Source organism: Spermophilus citellus, assembly GCF_964194105.1.
Source record: "Spermophilus citellus genome assembly, chromosome: 5".
Taxonomy (NCBI): Eukaryota; Metazoa; Chordata; class Mammalia; order Rodentia; family Sciuridae; genus Spermophilus; species Spermophilus citellus.
In genome coordinates, this window is record NC_138186.1 from 92,901,351 (window position 1) to 92,919,723 (window position 18,373).

An 18,373-nucleotide genomic window follows, 5' to 3' on the forward strand; every position below is an offset into this window, starting at 1 on the left:
CATCTACTTGATACATCAGCTATTATGCTTTTAATGCAGTGAAAAAAATGATAAGGACAGATCATAATAACTTCTAGACACTGTTCTCACAGAATCAAGCCAGGCACTAACCCCTGGAATATGCTCCTTTAGTTCTTTTAAAATATTTTTTCTATATTTTTCAAACCTCTTTACAATGGAAAGAATAATGTGTTTTAAGGATAGATGTATATGAAAATTAATCAAGTTTTATTTGGTTCAGTTCAGCTAGTTGTATAGTAGTTTAATTTTAAGAGAAGAAATTCACAAGCTTCTTATTCACAAATTGCATCCTGTTTGAATCTGAAACATTGTTAATCATCCACAGTTATCATAAGGTCACTGTTTTAGAAATATATAACCAATTACTGCTTAGACTTAGGGCACAAGGGAAACTGATGGAAATATGAAGCTCAAGGCTTATTCTTATGAGTAATAAAGTTCCTTTGTCTCTGATCTAAGAGCATCATGCCTTGACAGTATCTATGAAACTATGACTAACTTGTTAGCTTGCAAGCAAGGTAAAAGCATAGATCTTTCACAGTTCTTGTCAGAATGAGATTCCCTAGTGGACCTGCACCATAATGTTCTGAGAATCTTTCCTGAAGGCCCTGACTACAGCTGCTTCTCCTATTATTTTAGTGGTTTGATAAATATTTATTTCCCTATTTAAATTTCTTTTCTGCTTAAATATTAGCATGATTTGTTTTATGCATTTAACCACTATACTATATCAGACTTTTTTAAAAAACCTTCAAAATACTTTATTCAGAAAATTAATAATGAAATATTTATCACTTAATTTTCATTTGGAAACAATATTTTAATTGTCTCTTTACTTTAATAAAATTTAATGAGAAATGTGTAGATTAAAAAGGGGTTCCTTCCATGAAATCAAAATATAATTTATCTAACAGCTGTTGAAGAATATTTTACTAGAGACCCAATATGAACCTGTTACCTACCCACCCCACGCATCTTAGAGAAAGACTTTCTCTAATTCTTTAGACTTTACTACTTCTAGAGAGCAAGCTGAGATGCTAGACAAATAAAATATTAAACAAATGAGGCTGAGCATATTTTATAGCCTTGGCAAACTTAAATAACTTACCTCAGCAGTAGTGAGAAAGATCTTATCTGTGATGTGTCTTAGTCCACATGCCACAACCCCAAGAGCAACTCCAGGGAACACATAGGAATTGTTGCCTTGTCCAGGGTATAGGGTCTGTCCACTTGGAAGAGTGACTGGATCAAAAGGACTGCCACTGGCAAAAATTGCACGTCCCTGAAATACAGACACATACCACTAGTTAAAAAGAAGCAAGTTATTTTAAAACAAATAAAACAGAACTATCCAAGAGCCAAAACAGAGAACACTTAGAAAGAAGCCTAACTTTTCATCAACTCACTAGTAAATGTGGGCAAGCCCCTATAATGTTTTTTGAACAGGGGGTTTCTCTATATTACTTTTGTCTCCCAGAAAAAATCACCCTAAGACTATCACTCTGTTCTCTGCAGTGGTCCAACTCATAGGTCCATCAACCATTTCTACCTTTAAGGATTTAAGGACTATTAGGCTTCCAATTACAGACTTTAAAAATAAAAATGACAGAGCCAGGTGTGGTGGTTCACAACTATAATCCCGGCTACTCAGAAGACAGAGACAAGAGGACTGACTACAAGTTTAAGGACAACCTTAGCAACTTAGCGAGACTCTTAAAAAAAAAAAAAAATTAAAAGGGCTGGAGATGTAACTCAGTGGTTGAGCATTCCTATGTTCAATCTCTAGCATCAAAATAAATAAAGAAGAAAGAAAGAGAGGGATGGAGGAAAAGAAGGAAGGAGGAAGGGAGGGAGGGTACACAGGTAGGTTATACTAGAGTATTATAGTATTGGAAATAACATTTAGCTTAGACCTTAATTTTCAACCTCAAAATGGCTTTCAATGTTTTATCTCTAACAATGTAGAGCACTAGATAACATCATAAGAAAAAGCTAGGCCATTTATTTCTGACATCTAAATTTTAAAACACAACTATATAAATTTGGCTAATTTTACCTATGTGTATCACTGATGAGTCTCTAAATTCTTGAGGCCTATTGAGATATACTAAGACAAAATAATCAATTAAACACTCCTTAATTATGTGTCTTCTATGTGCAAAGCACTATGCCAAATTTGCAAGTACCTACAGAATTGTTGGATTTTTTACCCTACTCCTTTAAGGATTTAAGGACTATTAGGGAAAGTGAAACAATTCCCCAATCTATAGATGAAATATAAAATAAAATTAGTGAGGATACTGATGCCAACCTAAATAAGAGAAGAAAGTAATGGAGTGGCTCCTTGCCAAAAAAAATCATTAAGTAACAAGCATTTAAAGATACATTATTAAAGAAGTCAGACATCAAGTTCTTATTTTTTCAGAGTGGTATACCTTTGTGTTGTGTTTTCCCTCTCTGCTTCAATTTGGATTTTATATGTCAAGTAAGTTTTAAATAGATATGACCCAATATCTATTTTGTTGTAATGATATTTTCAGATCTTTGAAGAAAACGAAAGACTTTTGCCCACATTATTAGTCAAATTTAAATTAGTGAAAACACAGTATAAAATATTATCATTTTTTCTGAAGCAGTAAAATATTAAAGCATTGAGGACTTCTATCCCAATCTGGCTGGATATCAAGAAAGTCACCCAAAGACTCCACCCATAGCATCAAAACCCAAACCCCGAATTTTGCAAAACAAAAATCAGACTGTAGTTTGATACTATATGCTGAAATATTTGGGAATAGCTAGTTAAGAGCTATTTTAATAACCATCTAAAACCAAGATTTTTTATTCAACTTTTATGTTTAAATCTTAGATACTTTCAAATCACTTGAAGAAAATTATCACTAAAATATTACAAAGTTTATTTTGCTGAAGAAGAGGAGTGATACAAACAAAACTCTAGAAAAGGATAAGAGTTCTCATTCCTCTGATATGTTCACTTTTCTTTCAAATTATTTTCAATAATTTTTTAAGGTTATATAGTATGCACCTTAGATATCCTAGGCTTCCCTATAATTTGTCAGTTTGACTTTTAAGATTTCAGTATACTTTTACTTTACCTTGGTTATTTTATAACACTGCTCTGCAGAACATTCTGCTTTGCTGGTTGGATTACTCAAAGCAAAAATAATAGGCCGTTCATTGAAGGCAGCCATATCCTTGAGAATTTGTTCTGAGAATGCACCACCAATTGCAGCAACTCCTAATGAAGAAATGAGAATCCAATCAGTGGTTAATTCATCCAAGAAGACCAGTAAGATGGAATCTTAGTGTATTTTTAATTTGCATTTCTCCAATTTCTAGAGATGAACATTTTTTCATATTTTTTATTACCATTGAAAGAACATTTTTGAATCAATAATAAAAGCTTAGTAAACTTCCTATCATGGAATAGTAGCTTTAATTGTAATTATCAACAGTGTTTTCAATATTGTCAACTATTTCACAAGAATTTCTAGGAATGGAGTATGATACAAAGAATAACATGCACACACAAAATAAGGAATTAAAATTCACAACTTGGAGATTTTTTAAACACATAAAATTTGACCATAGTGAGCATCCTACTGTGTACATACACTGTTTAAGTACTGTGTACTGTGAGGAACATAAAGATGTGATCCTTGACTTCCAGGAGGTGCCCAGTGTTTCCTAACCTCAGCACTAGCAACATTTTGGGCTGGATAATTGCTGGTTGCAGGGGCTGTCCCGTGTTCTGTAGGATTATTTAGTGGTATCCCTGACCTCTATTCACCATGTCTCAGTAGCCCCATTTTCCTCCTCGAAATCCCCTTCCCAACTTTGACAACTAAAAACAAACATCTCCCGACTGTTGCCAAATGTTCCCTGGGCAATAAAATCCTCCCATTTGAGAAGGAACGGCTCTCTGCAGTAATTAAGCCTGAAAAAGTGCCAAATATGCCAGGAATTAGCAGGCTGATAGAGTCTGCAAAGAGGCCATGTACTTCAGCTAGGGTAAGCAATACTAGGAAGACAGAACTGAACTTACAGATCTAGGTATCTATGAGGTACTGAGGCTTAAGTGAATATCATTTTGTTTGTGAATTTCAAGGTTAGAATACCCAAAATAGCTAAATCATGGATGAATAATTGGTAGAAAGAAAACCAATCAGGTTAAAATGAGGCTATCAGAGGTAAAGAGGAGAAAAAAGTTTACCTATGAGGGCAGTTGGTTTTATTTTCTGAACAATGGCTTCTAGGTTCTTCATTTCTTCATGTTCATGAGCAAACTTTTCTTTCTCTTGTGTTAAGGAAGCACGACCCTAAGTAAAGCAAATGAGAAGAAATGAATCTGCCAAACATGTGAGTCACAGAAATTTTATATTTACTCATATTTTCAAATTTACTCATATTTATGTTTAACGTTTAAACATATTTTAATCCACAGTAAAAAACCTACAGTTATGTAAATTTTACTTTCTTTATTTAAGCAATTCTTTTTTTCTCAACAAAATTCCAGTTTACTTTAAGTTACTATAATCTTTTTGTTCAAGTTTGTATCATTGCCCTTAATCTTTTGTACACTTGAGAACAGATATTTATAACAACCTCCTCTCCTTTCCTGACTGAGGAACCTAGTGCTCTTAGTCTACTCCCATGGGCCTACCTTTCTTCCCTAAAATCAACAAGGTGACTCCATATTGAACTCTCTAATGATCTGTCATCCTTTAAATACCACAAAACTGAAAACTATAGTCCATCAATGAAACAACCAATATTGAACATGGTCAAGGATCTTGCTTTTAATGTTCTATTAACATATTCCAGTATGTTTTCTTTTAAGAAAATAGCAAAATATTATAACCAATCTTCACTTTTTGGTTTATTATAAATAGATAGGGGCTGGGGATATAACTAAATGACAGTGCACTTGCCTAGCATGAGTATGGCCCTGTGTTCCATCCCCAGTACCACAAAATTAAAACATAAAGGAAGAAACCTAGGATTGGGAGAAAAAAAAAATTGTAAGAGTTAAGGATTATTCCTATTGTGTAATAGGAATACGAAATAATAAATGTAGCTTTAGAGGAAAATATTCCAGTCATTTTTTTAAATTAAAAAATGCTGGACTTACCAAAACAATAAACAATCCACGCTGAAAAGAGCATATCCCAGTACAAAACAGAAGAATTAGTAGGTCACAGTGAAGGATTGCTGAAAGCAAGTCTGAGATAATAGTTCTGGACCGTTCAATTACTGACAAACAACATGACAACAAAAGCATATCCAAATTGCTTCTGGTATATAGGTTTATACAGATTTGTCAATGATCTCCATAAAAATGCAAATCTATTTGTTTTCCTCAGATTACCAAACCAAGAAGTAAACATCCACATGAGAAAATAAAACCAGCATACAAGTCTTAAAGATGATTTTGTTAGCATTGATAAAGTCAAGCTGGCATAATATAGGTTGCTGCTAAAAGTAGCATGTAAGTTTAAGAGTGGAGTCCGTTTATAATGAATATAAACCTAAAATTCAATAATGGAAATTAAACTAAAAGACGTTGAAAAATCTGAAAGTGACAAATACAATCTCCACTCTTTTTTTTCCCTAGGTTTTCTTTTATACAATTTTTTTAGTTGTCAATGGACCTTTATTTTATTTATTTATATGTGGTGCTGAGAACTGAACCCAGTACCTCACACATGCTAGGCAAGTGCTCTACCACTGAACCAGCACCCCAGGCCCTAATCTCTAATTTCTTAATGAAATGACTCAAAATATTTTCCTCAGTGCACTTAGATTATCTAAGACAACAAATTTTTAAATGTATTTTACAGTGTTGTCTTCATCACTGTTGGTTATAGTCAATAAGTAAATAGTTTATGATAAATATTGCTAGCTAGGGAAATAAATAACAAGTAGCAGAATACATTCTAATAATTAACAGCAAAATATTTATGCTATTTTTGGTAAGTTTTTATGCTATTCAGTAAAATAAAGAAATACTCCACAATTAAGAAATGCTATCAACAAATGGAGCTAAAATATGGGACCAAGACTCAGTAGGCTCTTACACTCATCATATGATTGTGGGCAAGTCCTTAGGTACTTCCCTGGATCTTGGTTTCTCTATCTATAAAATTTTTTGTATTGGCGATGATAACAGTGCAAACGAAACAGATTTGTGCTTTCCAGAGCTATATGGGCACCAGTCACCTAGAAAAGAGATTCCTGAACCCAGCTTCCAGGGCTAATTCAATTCTAATTAAATTCCATGGTGAGATCCTGGATTCCATGTGTTTGCTTTATTAAAGCTTCCCAAGTGATGAGAATTGATTAGGCAGTTTTGAGAATCACTGTACTTAATGATGTCCCTACCAGATACAATTTTTTAAGTTACATGTTTTCAAAAAAGTATATAATGGTCCATTCTAAAGAAGAAACAGAATAATATACATTGGCAGTTACAGATTTTTAGTAAGTTTTTTGAATTTTCTTTTTGACTGATGACTAAGATATAATTAAAAATATGGAATATAGTTTAAGCCCTCTAAATTACCTATGATGGGAAACAAATCATAAAAACAGATATTATATAAAAAGAGGGGTTGGGGATGTGGCTCAAGTGGTAGTGCGCTCATCTGGCATGTGTGAGGCACTGGGTTCGATCCTCAGCACCACATAAAAATAAAATAAAGATATTGTGTCCACCTAAAAAAACTAAAAAGGTAAATATTAAAAAATTATCAAAACACCTTGCTTTATTAATCATAGTAATCACTGGCACCTGACATTCCATCTAATATGAAACCTAAATATCCCACAGCCTCACCTCCAAAAGAAGGTCAGAAATCATTAAATGGTCATACTAACATTACTAAAGGGCTCCACTTAACAAAACCAAAAGAATCAAAAGAAAAAAATAAACTTATCTCCAAAGTATTCTCTATACCATTTTTAAGTTCAGTTGAATGATTATAGAAACTATTTGGTTTAGTTTCTAAACCAAACATAGTAGGAATGACTAGTAATGTCTTTGTGACATCATTTCTTGAATCTTTCTTCCTTATTTTGTGCTGTTTCTTAGTAGAAAGTGGAAGATACAACAAGATTGAATCTCTGCGTTTGTCATCCTTTCACTGCTGTTACCAAAATACCTAACAAAAAACAACTCAGAGGAGGAAAAGTTTATTTTGCTTACAGTTTCAGAGGTTTAGTCCTTGGTGGGCCAACTCCACTGCTCTAGGGCCAAGGTTACAAAGGATATCACAAGGGAAAGGCATGGTAGAGGGATGCTGCTCACCTCATGGTGGCCAAGAAGCAGAGAAAGCAAGAGGAAGGGGCTGCAGATAAGATGAACCCTTTTAGGGCAGCTCCCAGTGACCCACCTCCTCCAGCCATGTCCCACCTGCCTATAGTTACCACTCAGTCCATTCAAACTAGAATGGATTGATTAGGCTATAGCTTTCACAATCCAATCATCTCACCTTCAAACATTGTTGTATTAATACAGGACATTTGAAGGGATACCTCATATCCACATCAGAACAACAAAAACACCTATATTGTGGTGGGGCCAGAAGGGAGGATTGGTGGCAAAGAGAGTCAAGATTTGGGGTTATCATTCCAGGACCCAGGATAGGAATAAAAAAATTGGTTAAAGATCACCACTGATAAACATGTACTTCTTCCTACACACAGACACTGAAGAATAGTTCCACAAGTGCCTACTTTGTTGCCTACTTGCCCCGTTTTACTGGTCTGTTTTTATTGTCATGTCATTGGCTTATCAGAGCTGAATGTGGCCTCTTTTTGGATCTATAGTCAGGGTCTTCTCAGTTAGTATGCAACAGTTGCAATGTAGGTATGAAAGTTTGCTTAAGAGTGATTTTTATGAGGGGGGAGTACAGGGGATTAAATATTAAGCCACATTCCCAGATCTTTTTTTATATTTTATTTAGAGACAGGATCTCACTAAGTTGCTTAGGGCCTCACTAAATTGCTGAGGCTTACTTTGAACTCTCGATCCTTCTGCGTCAGCCTCCCAAGCTGCTGGGATTACAGGTATGCACCACTAGAGTGATGTTTTATCATCTCAAGACAGATAAAAATGAATGATGTGATGAAAGTAAAACAAGGAATAGAAGGTAATGAATTCCATCAATATTTAATTCTGTTTGTTAAATATCAATATTCATAGTCTTCTGGCTAAAAGACTCATGCATATCATTTGCGGCCTCTGTTCTTTTCAATACCTATGCATATACTGATCATATTCTAAACAAAATGGAAAAGAGAGAGAGAATAATCAAGCCAGATACTTTTCACCAAGCTACAAAATCTCCTAATAGTTAGATTTTTTTTTTTAACCACAAGGTATGCAATGCATCAAATTCTGAAAAAGCAATAGGGGAAAGAAAAACTGTCTGTACAGCCTAGAGTTTCAAGCTCTAAACACGTATGTTATACTCTCAGGAGGAAAATAACTGACTATATTGTCAAAACTACCTTTATATCATATAATATACCTTTATTCACTATTCTTTTCTATAGGAGTTAAACATTCAACTATTAATAAAAATATACAATAAAGTAAAATTATTTAAAACACTACAAAATAAAACCAAAATCAAAACAAATTCTGAACCGCTCTATAGTCTTATTGTGGGTTAGATGAAGCTTCTCATCAGGGTATCTGTTAATATCCTACTTTCTGTTTTTAGTGTTCTGTTATAACATTAACTAGGTTCATTAGCAAATGCCAAAATATATTTATTTAAGAAATAGGTTATGCCTAGATTGGTTTGTTTTGTGACTTCCTGTCTTTCCTGAAAATGCTCCAAAGTCATCATTGTGAAATACAAACACCAGTCCTGCTGGCAATGCTCCTTTTCAGCCTCACGTTATTGTTTTTTATTCTCACTCTTTCATTTGGGAAGATTTTTGTTTTTTAAACTAAGTACCAATTTGTTTATATTAAAATGTATTCCTATTAGTTGGATAAATTGATATATCAATTATTTCTTGCTATAAAATCCAAAATAAGATATTTGGGTATTATCAGTGGCCAAAAGATTGATTTCAACCAACTGAATTAATATTGATGAATTAAATACTTAAGATACAATATTCTATAACATAAAAACACCTTCTGTTGCACATATGGTTATGAGGTGAATGAAAGGAAATGCTAGAGCTGTGATGTTAAAAGAGAAAACAGAATATTAGAATGTTAGAATAACTGGGGCTGGGGTTGTGGCTCAGTGGTAGAGCGCTCACCTCACAATTACGAGGCCCTGGATTCGATCCTCAGCACTACATAAAAATAAATTTTAAAAAACTGTATTTTAAAAAAAGAGTAATAATTATATAATATAATGAAGACAAAACTCCAAGAATGAGTGGACATTTTAGTTTGGGATTTTATCTCTCTAAAATGTGAAGGAGCTTCACCAAGAAAAACTTCATTTAAATTTTTGTGATTTTTAAATGTAACTACAAGGTAATAAAATTATTATTACTGGCTTTCAGGAGATGTATAACTGCTAAGGATGAAAGATAACAAAAACAAAAGTATTATGCAAATATGAAAGCAAGATTATGCTGATTTTCAAGTTATTCCAAGATTTATTAATTCCACCACAAAGAACAATACAAGAATTTTGACTTTAAAAAACATGAAAACATTAACTAAAACTTATGTCTTTTTATATTAAGTAGAACATAAACTTTAAAATATAAAACAAACTTCTAAAATTTAACTTTATATTGGCAAGCAGAATATATGTTCTTTATTTTGGCTAGTAAAAAAACATGAAGTAAAAGTGACTGATTAGGTCTAGCCAACAACTTCAATTATTCTAATTATTGTAACCCATGGAATCTGGAGTCTTAGACCAATAAATCTATGTTAAAATTATTTGAGATAAAATATGTATATTTTTATGCAAATTTCACATTAAAATGTTATTAGGATCCACAAAAGAAAAGCAGTCACAGACTCCTGCATTTGGATTTTTTATAGGCCCTAAGGACAACACAATTTATATATTCCACATCCTCCATGACTCTATTTACATACTGATGATCCCCAATCCATCTCTCTAATCCAATCTTCACCCTGAAGTTCAGTACTAGATCTCCAATTGCCAAAGAGACATTTCCATTTTAAGTCTCCACAGGCACCTTAAACTTGCTTTGTGTAAAGCTCATCTCATTATTTTATTTTTCCCTTGAACTGGTCTGTTCTTTATTCCTTTTTTTTTTAGTTAATGGTTGCTTCATTTATCTAGATAGTTAAAGAGTCCAGCTAGATTTCTTTCTCTACTCTATTCCTCCTCCTGTATTTATCCAATTACTAAGTATGCCAGTCTTATTTCCTAAACATCAACTTAATCAAGCTTCTTTTGCTCAATTCCATGGTAAAGTCTCAATTAATTTTGATATGAATTATTGCAACAGCTTTGTAACTAGTTTCCTCTTTGCAGTTTTTCCCTCTTTTCAAACTATCTTTCACAATGTAATCATAATGACTGAGGAGGCAAACCCTGTGCACACATTTCTTTTATGGCTCATCTTCAGGATAAAAAAGGTCTTAAGTCACTTGCCATTTGCTTCCTTTCCAACCTGTCCTTCAATGTCTCTTACATCATGGTTTTTAACACTTGGAAATCCATTCACTCTTCAATTAATTTATTTGACAAACTATTGATTACCAGATATGTAGTACACACTGTGTCAGAATTTATAGATATTTTAAAAATTAAAGATATTATTATTAGCTTCATTCAAGATCTCTCAGTCACCATACATCCCTTGTTTCAGTTTCAAACATATGAAGTTTATGAACTTCAGTTTCAAACATAGGAACTTTTCTTTTTCAACTCAGCATTAAGAAAACACCTTATTTCCAGATCTTCCTCAGTACCTCCACACTTCTCTTTAGTGTGATTAGGAGCATCATTCCTTGTGCACCCTGGTACCATTTATGTAATAATGCTTTCAGATAGTACTGTAACTTGTGGATTGCGTTTTTCCCATTAGGTTGTAAGTTTCCTAAGATAAGGGCCTTATTGTATCCCCAGAAGCTGGAACAATGCCTGAACAGTAGAAAATTTCATTCAGTAGATGTTTACATTTCATGACCACAACATATATAGTGATCACAGTGTACAAATTTTTGTTGTTATGCTCATTCTTCAAAGGAATAGCAATTTTTAAACAAAAGTTAAAACAAAAGTCTGGAAAAAACAAAAACAAAAGCTAAAACAAAAGTCTATATAAGCATACTTATTTGCTATAAAAATTATGCACATTATTTTTTTCTTCCTTTAAGGCAAAATTTATTAATGTAGATTAATTATTAAAAACATATTTTTATAGCTTTAAAGGAGAACAGTAATAAGAATTTAGACTATACGGAAAGGAACTAAAAACAATTTAAATTTTAGGGCTGGAGATACAGCTCAATGATAGAGCACTTGTCTGGCATGCACGAGATTCTGGGTCCAATCCCCAGCACTATACACATACAAAAATAATTATAATAATGTATGATATATTCCCTTCTATAGCTCTTAGACATAACTATACTTTTAAATCAGAAGTCATATATTTTGTTTTTTTCATCTAACAGTATATTATGAATCTTTTAATAGGTCATTTATTTATCTTTGAAACAATTTTAAACACATATATATTTCACCCATGTAGCTATTTCATAATTATACTATATTTAGGTAAGTGTAACATATCACAATCATAATTAGTGTGGCAAAACATCACTATTATAAATAATGCTTGATAACATCATCATATGTAAAGTATCATATACATTTCTATCTCTACAGGATCCATTCTTAGAATGGAAACAAATGGCCAAGAAGCATAAATCTTTAAAGGATCTAGATACACATTAAACAGCTTTCCAGAAAGTTTCAACACATTTCCATTTATATCTATATTAAATTACACTGCTTATCACTCGTTAATCCTTAAAATTTACATTCATATAAAAAGGGAATGTACATATATTTTTTAGAAGAGTGATTGAAATGTACATGTAATAACAATGCCTCATTTCCATATGGCCACATAGTCACATACCCAGTCTAGTTCTCACAATAACCCTATGAACTAGATACTACTGTCTGTACTAAAGTTGGAGAAACTGAGGTACAGGTAAGTTAACTTTCAAACAGCCTAACTATTTTTAAAGTTCTTCTCTCAGGAATTCCCTTCCAAGCCATCAGAAAAGGGGGCTGAGATAAAGTAGCAGGTGAAATGCAGTTATTTCATTTTTTCCCTCCTTCCTTTCTAGCTAGTTTGCAAGCTGACCAACAGCTCTTAACAAATGGTGCTATATTAGGAGTTTCATCTGTATCAGTATCAAGCTGCCTCATTTGGAAACTCAAGTAATTCAAATAGACTGACAATCCATTCGGTTGTAATGAGTCTACATATGTTGTTCCTGAGTCAAAGTTTTCTTCATTCAAAAGAGTATCAATATGACCATTCAGGTCAAAAGGCTAAACTTATCACACAGTGTAAAGTGGGGTGATGGAAATGGAAGTAGTCGTTGAGATGGTTATCCAGGATGGCATATTGATATTTATGGTCAAAAAATAATAAATTCTTACCTTAACTATCAATCCTTTTGAGTCAACCAACCATATCTTTTTGATGGCTTTCTCTATTGGTAAACCTTCTTTCTCCATGGCCATAACAATCAAGTGTGCAATCCCTAAGGCAGCCTGAAAAAGAGGTTATGAAAATAAAAATTTCAGAAGTTGTTTCATGTGATATATTATCAAGGGTTGACAGTTCACCTGATTTTGTCTTCTTAATAAGGAAGTATAAAATGGCTCTGAGCAAAGTATTTTTGTCACATTGGGTTGAACCAAATAACAATTATTAACTTTGACTACAATAGCACCACTATTATATGGTTTGCTATTTAGCCACACATAAACCAGTGATATCCTTGATTGTCAGTATTTTTAATCCTATTAATATAATCAAGATTTGTTCCAATGGGAAAACACTGAATTTAATGAGCTGGTGAAACTTGCTCATTGGACTGTACTGTTTATTGTCAGGCTCAAGCTCTTTTAATTAAATTTGAAGAAGGAAGACTAGTCATTGGAATGGGAACCTGACCATTAGGTAAAGGAATGAAATAGACAAAAAAAAATATGTGTTCCCCAGTGTTTATTTACTCTATTTGGACAAAGTAAGTACTGTCAAATTCCCTGTGAGATTAAAGAAATCAACTTCCTTGGTATTTGGTAAATTTTTTGAAATCTATGAAATCTCAGTATCTTGTCAGAAACAAACAGGTTTTGAACACACAACCATGACTACTTCTTGACTGCTGATTATCAAGATCTGATCTCTGCCATTCATCAAAAACCTTTGCAAATTCAAAGAAGCTTACCAAAATTAAACACAGTATGTCATAATCCACAAAACAAAGAATTCAAATGTTAAAGCTATTATTTAGGCTTGATTTTTATTTCAATTTGAAAGTGAATTTGTGATTTACATTCTGAATACTTATGCCTTGGCATTTAAGTTCTAGTTCATTTATTTTGTTTGAAGCAAAATGAACAAGAAAAATGAAAAGCAATATAATGTACATAAATTTCCACAGGGTGATATAGTGTTCTGTTTATTTATAATCACATTAAACTTAAAAATTTAGTTTCTTAAATGTGTATGTATATTAATGTGTGTATATATATATATATATATATATATATATATATACACACACACACATATACACACATATGCACAAAGTATTTCCCCATTTACTAATTCTACAGAGACTATAATTCTAGAGATTTTTTGACAGTTTCCCAAAAGGAAACTAGCATTTTAATTTCTGTTTGGTGGGTAAATTATTATTACTGGAGTCTAATTTTATTTCAAATGATTAAATTATACACAATGATAATAGGAAACAATATAATTTGGTCTTGCTACGATCTCCTTCCAACATTTTTTTTTCCTAAAAACATATATAGTTATATACGTGCACATTGAATTTTGAGTTAAGACAACTTTTGAATGTGATACTGGAGGATACTAAAAATCAGCATCAGATATTCCAACTTGAATACTTAAATACATAATTATACATGGGAAGCTAATTTTTCCTCCACGATACCCTAAATATACACAATGAAAACCTATGACAACATTTGATAATCTTGCAAACTTAAAACTTTGGAAAGTATCTTCATAGCTGTATACTAAAGTCTCCTATGAAAAATTAACATGCCACAATACTTAATTTGAGAACCTTCAATAAAGCCAATAGTTGTAACATGCTAAAAACAATGAAACAATATTTTGAAACTTAAATTAATGGGTAGTTAACACTAATTATACATTCATTAGTTTAGGAGAACATGACTATTATGCAAGGCAGGTACCTCTCCAGCTCCTTGGAATAGTATTGTTTGATCGGAGAGTTTGTTCTTGGTTATTCGAAGAGCTGCAAGGAGACCTGCAACTGCAACAGATGCTGTTCCTGAAATAAGTAATAAATATCCTTGAGTAATCCTCATGTAGATCCTGCCAAATTCTAAGGCTTTATTCACATCTTGAAAACCTCACACAACAGTTTAGCTGGTACAGAAAGAGAACCTGAGATTCCTTGCTTGCATATGAAGTGAAATTCTCAGGCTACTAACAAATATTTTAAGATAGTAGCTAACTACTATCCTTGAAAACTTTCCCAAAAATTGTGACTTATTTTGATAATGCAATGAAGAAGAGCACAGGTTCTGAATTCTAATTTGGATTCCACCTCACCCTGCTTGCTAGTTGAAAGTATTTAGAGAAATAACTATGTATGTCAGTACCCTTATCTGTAAAAAAGAGTTTTACTATATGAGACAAGAAAAATAGTGCTATTAGAATCTTCCACCTAAATTACTATTGAGGTTTTGAAATCTATTACTCATCTTTGTACAAAGGAGACACATAATAAATGCTTGCTTATAATTAAGATGCTGATAGAGGGCTGGGGATGTGGCTCAAGCGGTAGCGCGCTCGCCTGGCATGCGTGCGGCCCGGGTTCGATCCTCAGCACCACATACAAAACAAAAGATGTTGTGTCCGCCGAGAACTAAGAAAAAAATAAATAAATATTAAAATTCTCTCTCTGTCCCCCTCTCTCTCACTCTCTCTTTAAAAAAAAAAAAAAAAGATGCTGATAGAAAAATGTTTTTGATATTTCGAATTTAATGTTTTAGTTTTTCAATTTGAAAAGGCAACAGTTAGAGGGAAGATGGCGGCGAAGGGAGTGCATCACCCCCGTGTACCGCGTCACTGTTCAGGAGAATGATGAGTTAGATCAGCTAAAAACAATCTTTTAGGAATTTCTAACAAAACTGGGGTGCTCCAAAAACTAGTGGAAGGATTTTCATCGCATGAGGATCAGCTACAGGGGCTCAAACGCGAGCAATTTGTCCGCACAGAGGGTCACGCTGCTTATTCAGCAAATCGCCCCGCGGCTAGAATCTGCGGCACGCACTGGGAAGCAAGAGATAGAAACGCAAAGATACAGCGCTGTGGATTCTGTGGGCTCCTGCCAGCTGTGCAATCACTGTACACAGTGCTGAATTCTGCGTTTGAGACGGGGGAAGGAAGCGGTCCAGTTCGGTTCTCCACACCAGTCAGACCACAGAGGAAGCCAGCGGCCACCATCTTGGAGAGCTGACGTCATCATCCCTGTTTTCGACTGATCGCAGCTCATTTAACTATAGAACAGGTAATTTCAGGCTGCCATTCGCCTGCGTCTCGCAGACAAAGTACTCAGGCTCAGTGCTAAAGAACCTGCGGAAACTGCTGAACATACACCGAGCCCAGAGAGGCCGAATTCTGGCTCCCGGAACTGCTCTGACCCAGGGCTAAAGAACCCGCGGAAACTGCTTCTCGGTCCGGATCCTGCTGAATACTGTGGAAGCCAGAGGGGCAGAGCAGAGACGCCGCCCGCGCCTGAAGCAGCCCCAGCGACCCGCCTGAGTGGTATCACTTCACCCCAACTGCAGTAGGGGCCGAGCAGAGCCGCCGCCCGAGCCCGCAAGGTAGGCAGACCAGCGACCAATCGGCGGATCAGGCCCAGCGACCTGCCAGCGTGGTAGACACGTCACACCAATTGGAGTAGGGGCAGAGCAGAGCCACCGCCCGCGCCCGGAACAGGCCTAGCGACCCGCCGGTGTGGTATCACTTCACCCCAACTGCAGTAGGGGCCGAGCAGAGCCGCCGCCCGAGCCCGCAAGGTAGGCAGACCTGCGACCGACTGGCGGAACAGGCCCAGCGGCTGCCGGCGTGGTAGACACATCACACCAATTGGAGTAGGGGCAGGGCAGAGCCGCCGCCCGCACCCGGAACAGGCCTAGCGACCCGCCGGCGTGGTATCACTTCAACCCAACTGCAGTAGGGGCCGAGCAGAGCCGCCGCCCGAGCCCGCAAGGTACGCAGACCTGCGACGGGCCAGCGGAACAAGCCCAGCGGCCTGCCGGCGTGGTAAACACGTCACCCAATTGGAGTAGGGGCAGAGCAGAGCCGCTTCCCGCATCTGGAACAGGCCCAGCGGTCCGCAGGCGTGGTAGACACGTCACCCCAATTGGAGTAGGGGCACAGCAGAGCCTTCGCCCGTGCCCGGAACAGGTCCAGCAGCCCGACGGCGTGGTAGTCACGTCACCCCAATTGGAGTAGGGGCAGAGCACAGCCGCCACCCGCGCCCGCAAGGTAGGCAGACCTGCGACCGACCAGCGGATTAGGCCCAGCGGCCTGCCGGCGTGGTAGACACGTCACCCCAATTGGAGTAGGGGCACAGCAGAGCCTTCGCCCGCACCCAGAACAGGCCAAGCAGCCTGCCGGCGTGGCAGACAAGTCACCCCATTTGGACTAGGGGCAGAGCAGAGCCACCGTCCGCGCCCACAAGGTAGGCAGACCTGTGACTGACCAGAGGAACAGGCCCAGCGGCCTGCCGGCATGGTAGACACGTCACCCCAATTGGAGTAGGGGCAGAGCAGAGCCGCTGCCCGCGCCCAGAATAGGCCCAGCGGCCCGCCGGCGTGGTAGTCACGTCACCCCAATTGGAGTAGGGGCAGAGCAGAGCCGCCGCCCGCACCCTGAACAGGCCCAGCGGCCCGCCGGCATGGTAGTCACATCACCCCAATTGGAGTAGGGGTAGAGCAGAGCCACCGCCCACGCCTGGAACAGGCCCAGAGACCCACCGGCGTGGTAGACACGTCACCCCAATTGGAGTAAGAGCAAAGCAGAGCCGCAGCCCGCGCCTGCATGGTAAGCAGACCTGCGACTGACCAGCAGAACAGACCCAGGGGCCCGCGAGCGTGGTAGACAGATCACCCCAATTGGAGGAGGAGCACAGCCCTGCAAGGGAGACTTGTCAATTATACAAGAGCAATATAAATATATGGGGGGAAAATTTAAAAAACACAACAGTTTCACCAAGCAGAAAGAAATGCGAGCAGTATGAAACGACAAGGAAAGAAAGGACCACAAGCAATGCAGGTCAACTCAACTTTAGAAGAGGTAATAGCTGCAGCAGATGGAATGTCAGATAAAGAATTCAGGATATACATGCTTCAGATGATCTGGAGTCTCAAGGAAGACATTAGACAGCAAAATCAAACAATGAAAGATCACTTCGACAATGAATTACATAAACAAATCCAAGAAGCAAAAGATCAACTATACAGGGAGATAGAGGTAATAAAACACAAACAAACAGAAATCCTAGAAATGCAGGAAGCAATAAACCAACTTAAAAACTCAATTGAGAATACTACCAGCAGAGTAGAACACTTAGAAGATAGAACATCAGACAATGAAGACAAAGTATTTCAACTTGAAAAGAACATAGACAGCTCAGCAAGACTGTTAAGGAACCATGAGCAGAACATCCAAGAAATATGGGATAACATAAAGAGACCAAACTTAAGAGTCATTGGGATACAGGAAGGTATAGAGCTCCAAACCAAAGGAATGAGCATCTATTCAATGAAATAATAGGAGAAAACTTCCCAGACTTGAAGAATGAGACAGAATCCCAAATCCTAGAAGCCTACAGGACGCCGAATGTGCAAAATCATAAGAGATCCACACCTAGACACATTATAATGAAGATGCCCAGCATACAGAATAAGGAGAGAATTTTAAAAGCTACAAGAGAAAGGAAGCAGATCACATTTAGGGGTAAACCAATCAGGATAACAGCTGATCTTTCAACACAGACTCTGAAAGCTAGAAGATCCTGGAATAACATATTTCAAACAATGAAAGAAAACGA

The 18,373-nt window shown here is 36.5% G+C and overlaps 1 protein-coding gene across 2 annotated transcripts in view; it reads right to left on the reverse strand.

Moving 5' to 3' along the window:
* Positions 1–18,373, reverse strand: part of ME1 (malic enzyme 1) — a 164,772-nt gene that overhangs the window by 12,296 nt on the left and 134,103 nt on the right. For both annotated transcript variants that reach the window (XM_081294885.1, XM_081294886.1), the window contains 5 exons: positions 14,481–14,578; positions 12,681–12,794; positions 4,253–4,358; positions 3,135–3,277; positions 1,130–1,303 (listed from right to left, as the gene is read on the reverse strand). In XM_081294885.1, coding sequence (XP_081151011.1) covers positions 1,130–1,303; positions 3,135–3,277; positions 4,253–4,358; positions 12,681–12,794; positions 14,481–14,578 — 635 coding nt within the window. The remainder of the gene's footprint in view (positions 1–1,129; positions 1,304–3,134; positions 3,278–4,252; positions 4,359–12,680; positions 12,795–14,480; positions 14,579–18,373) is intronic.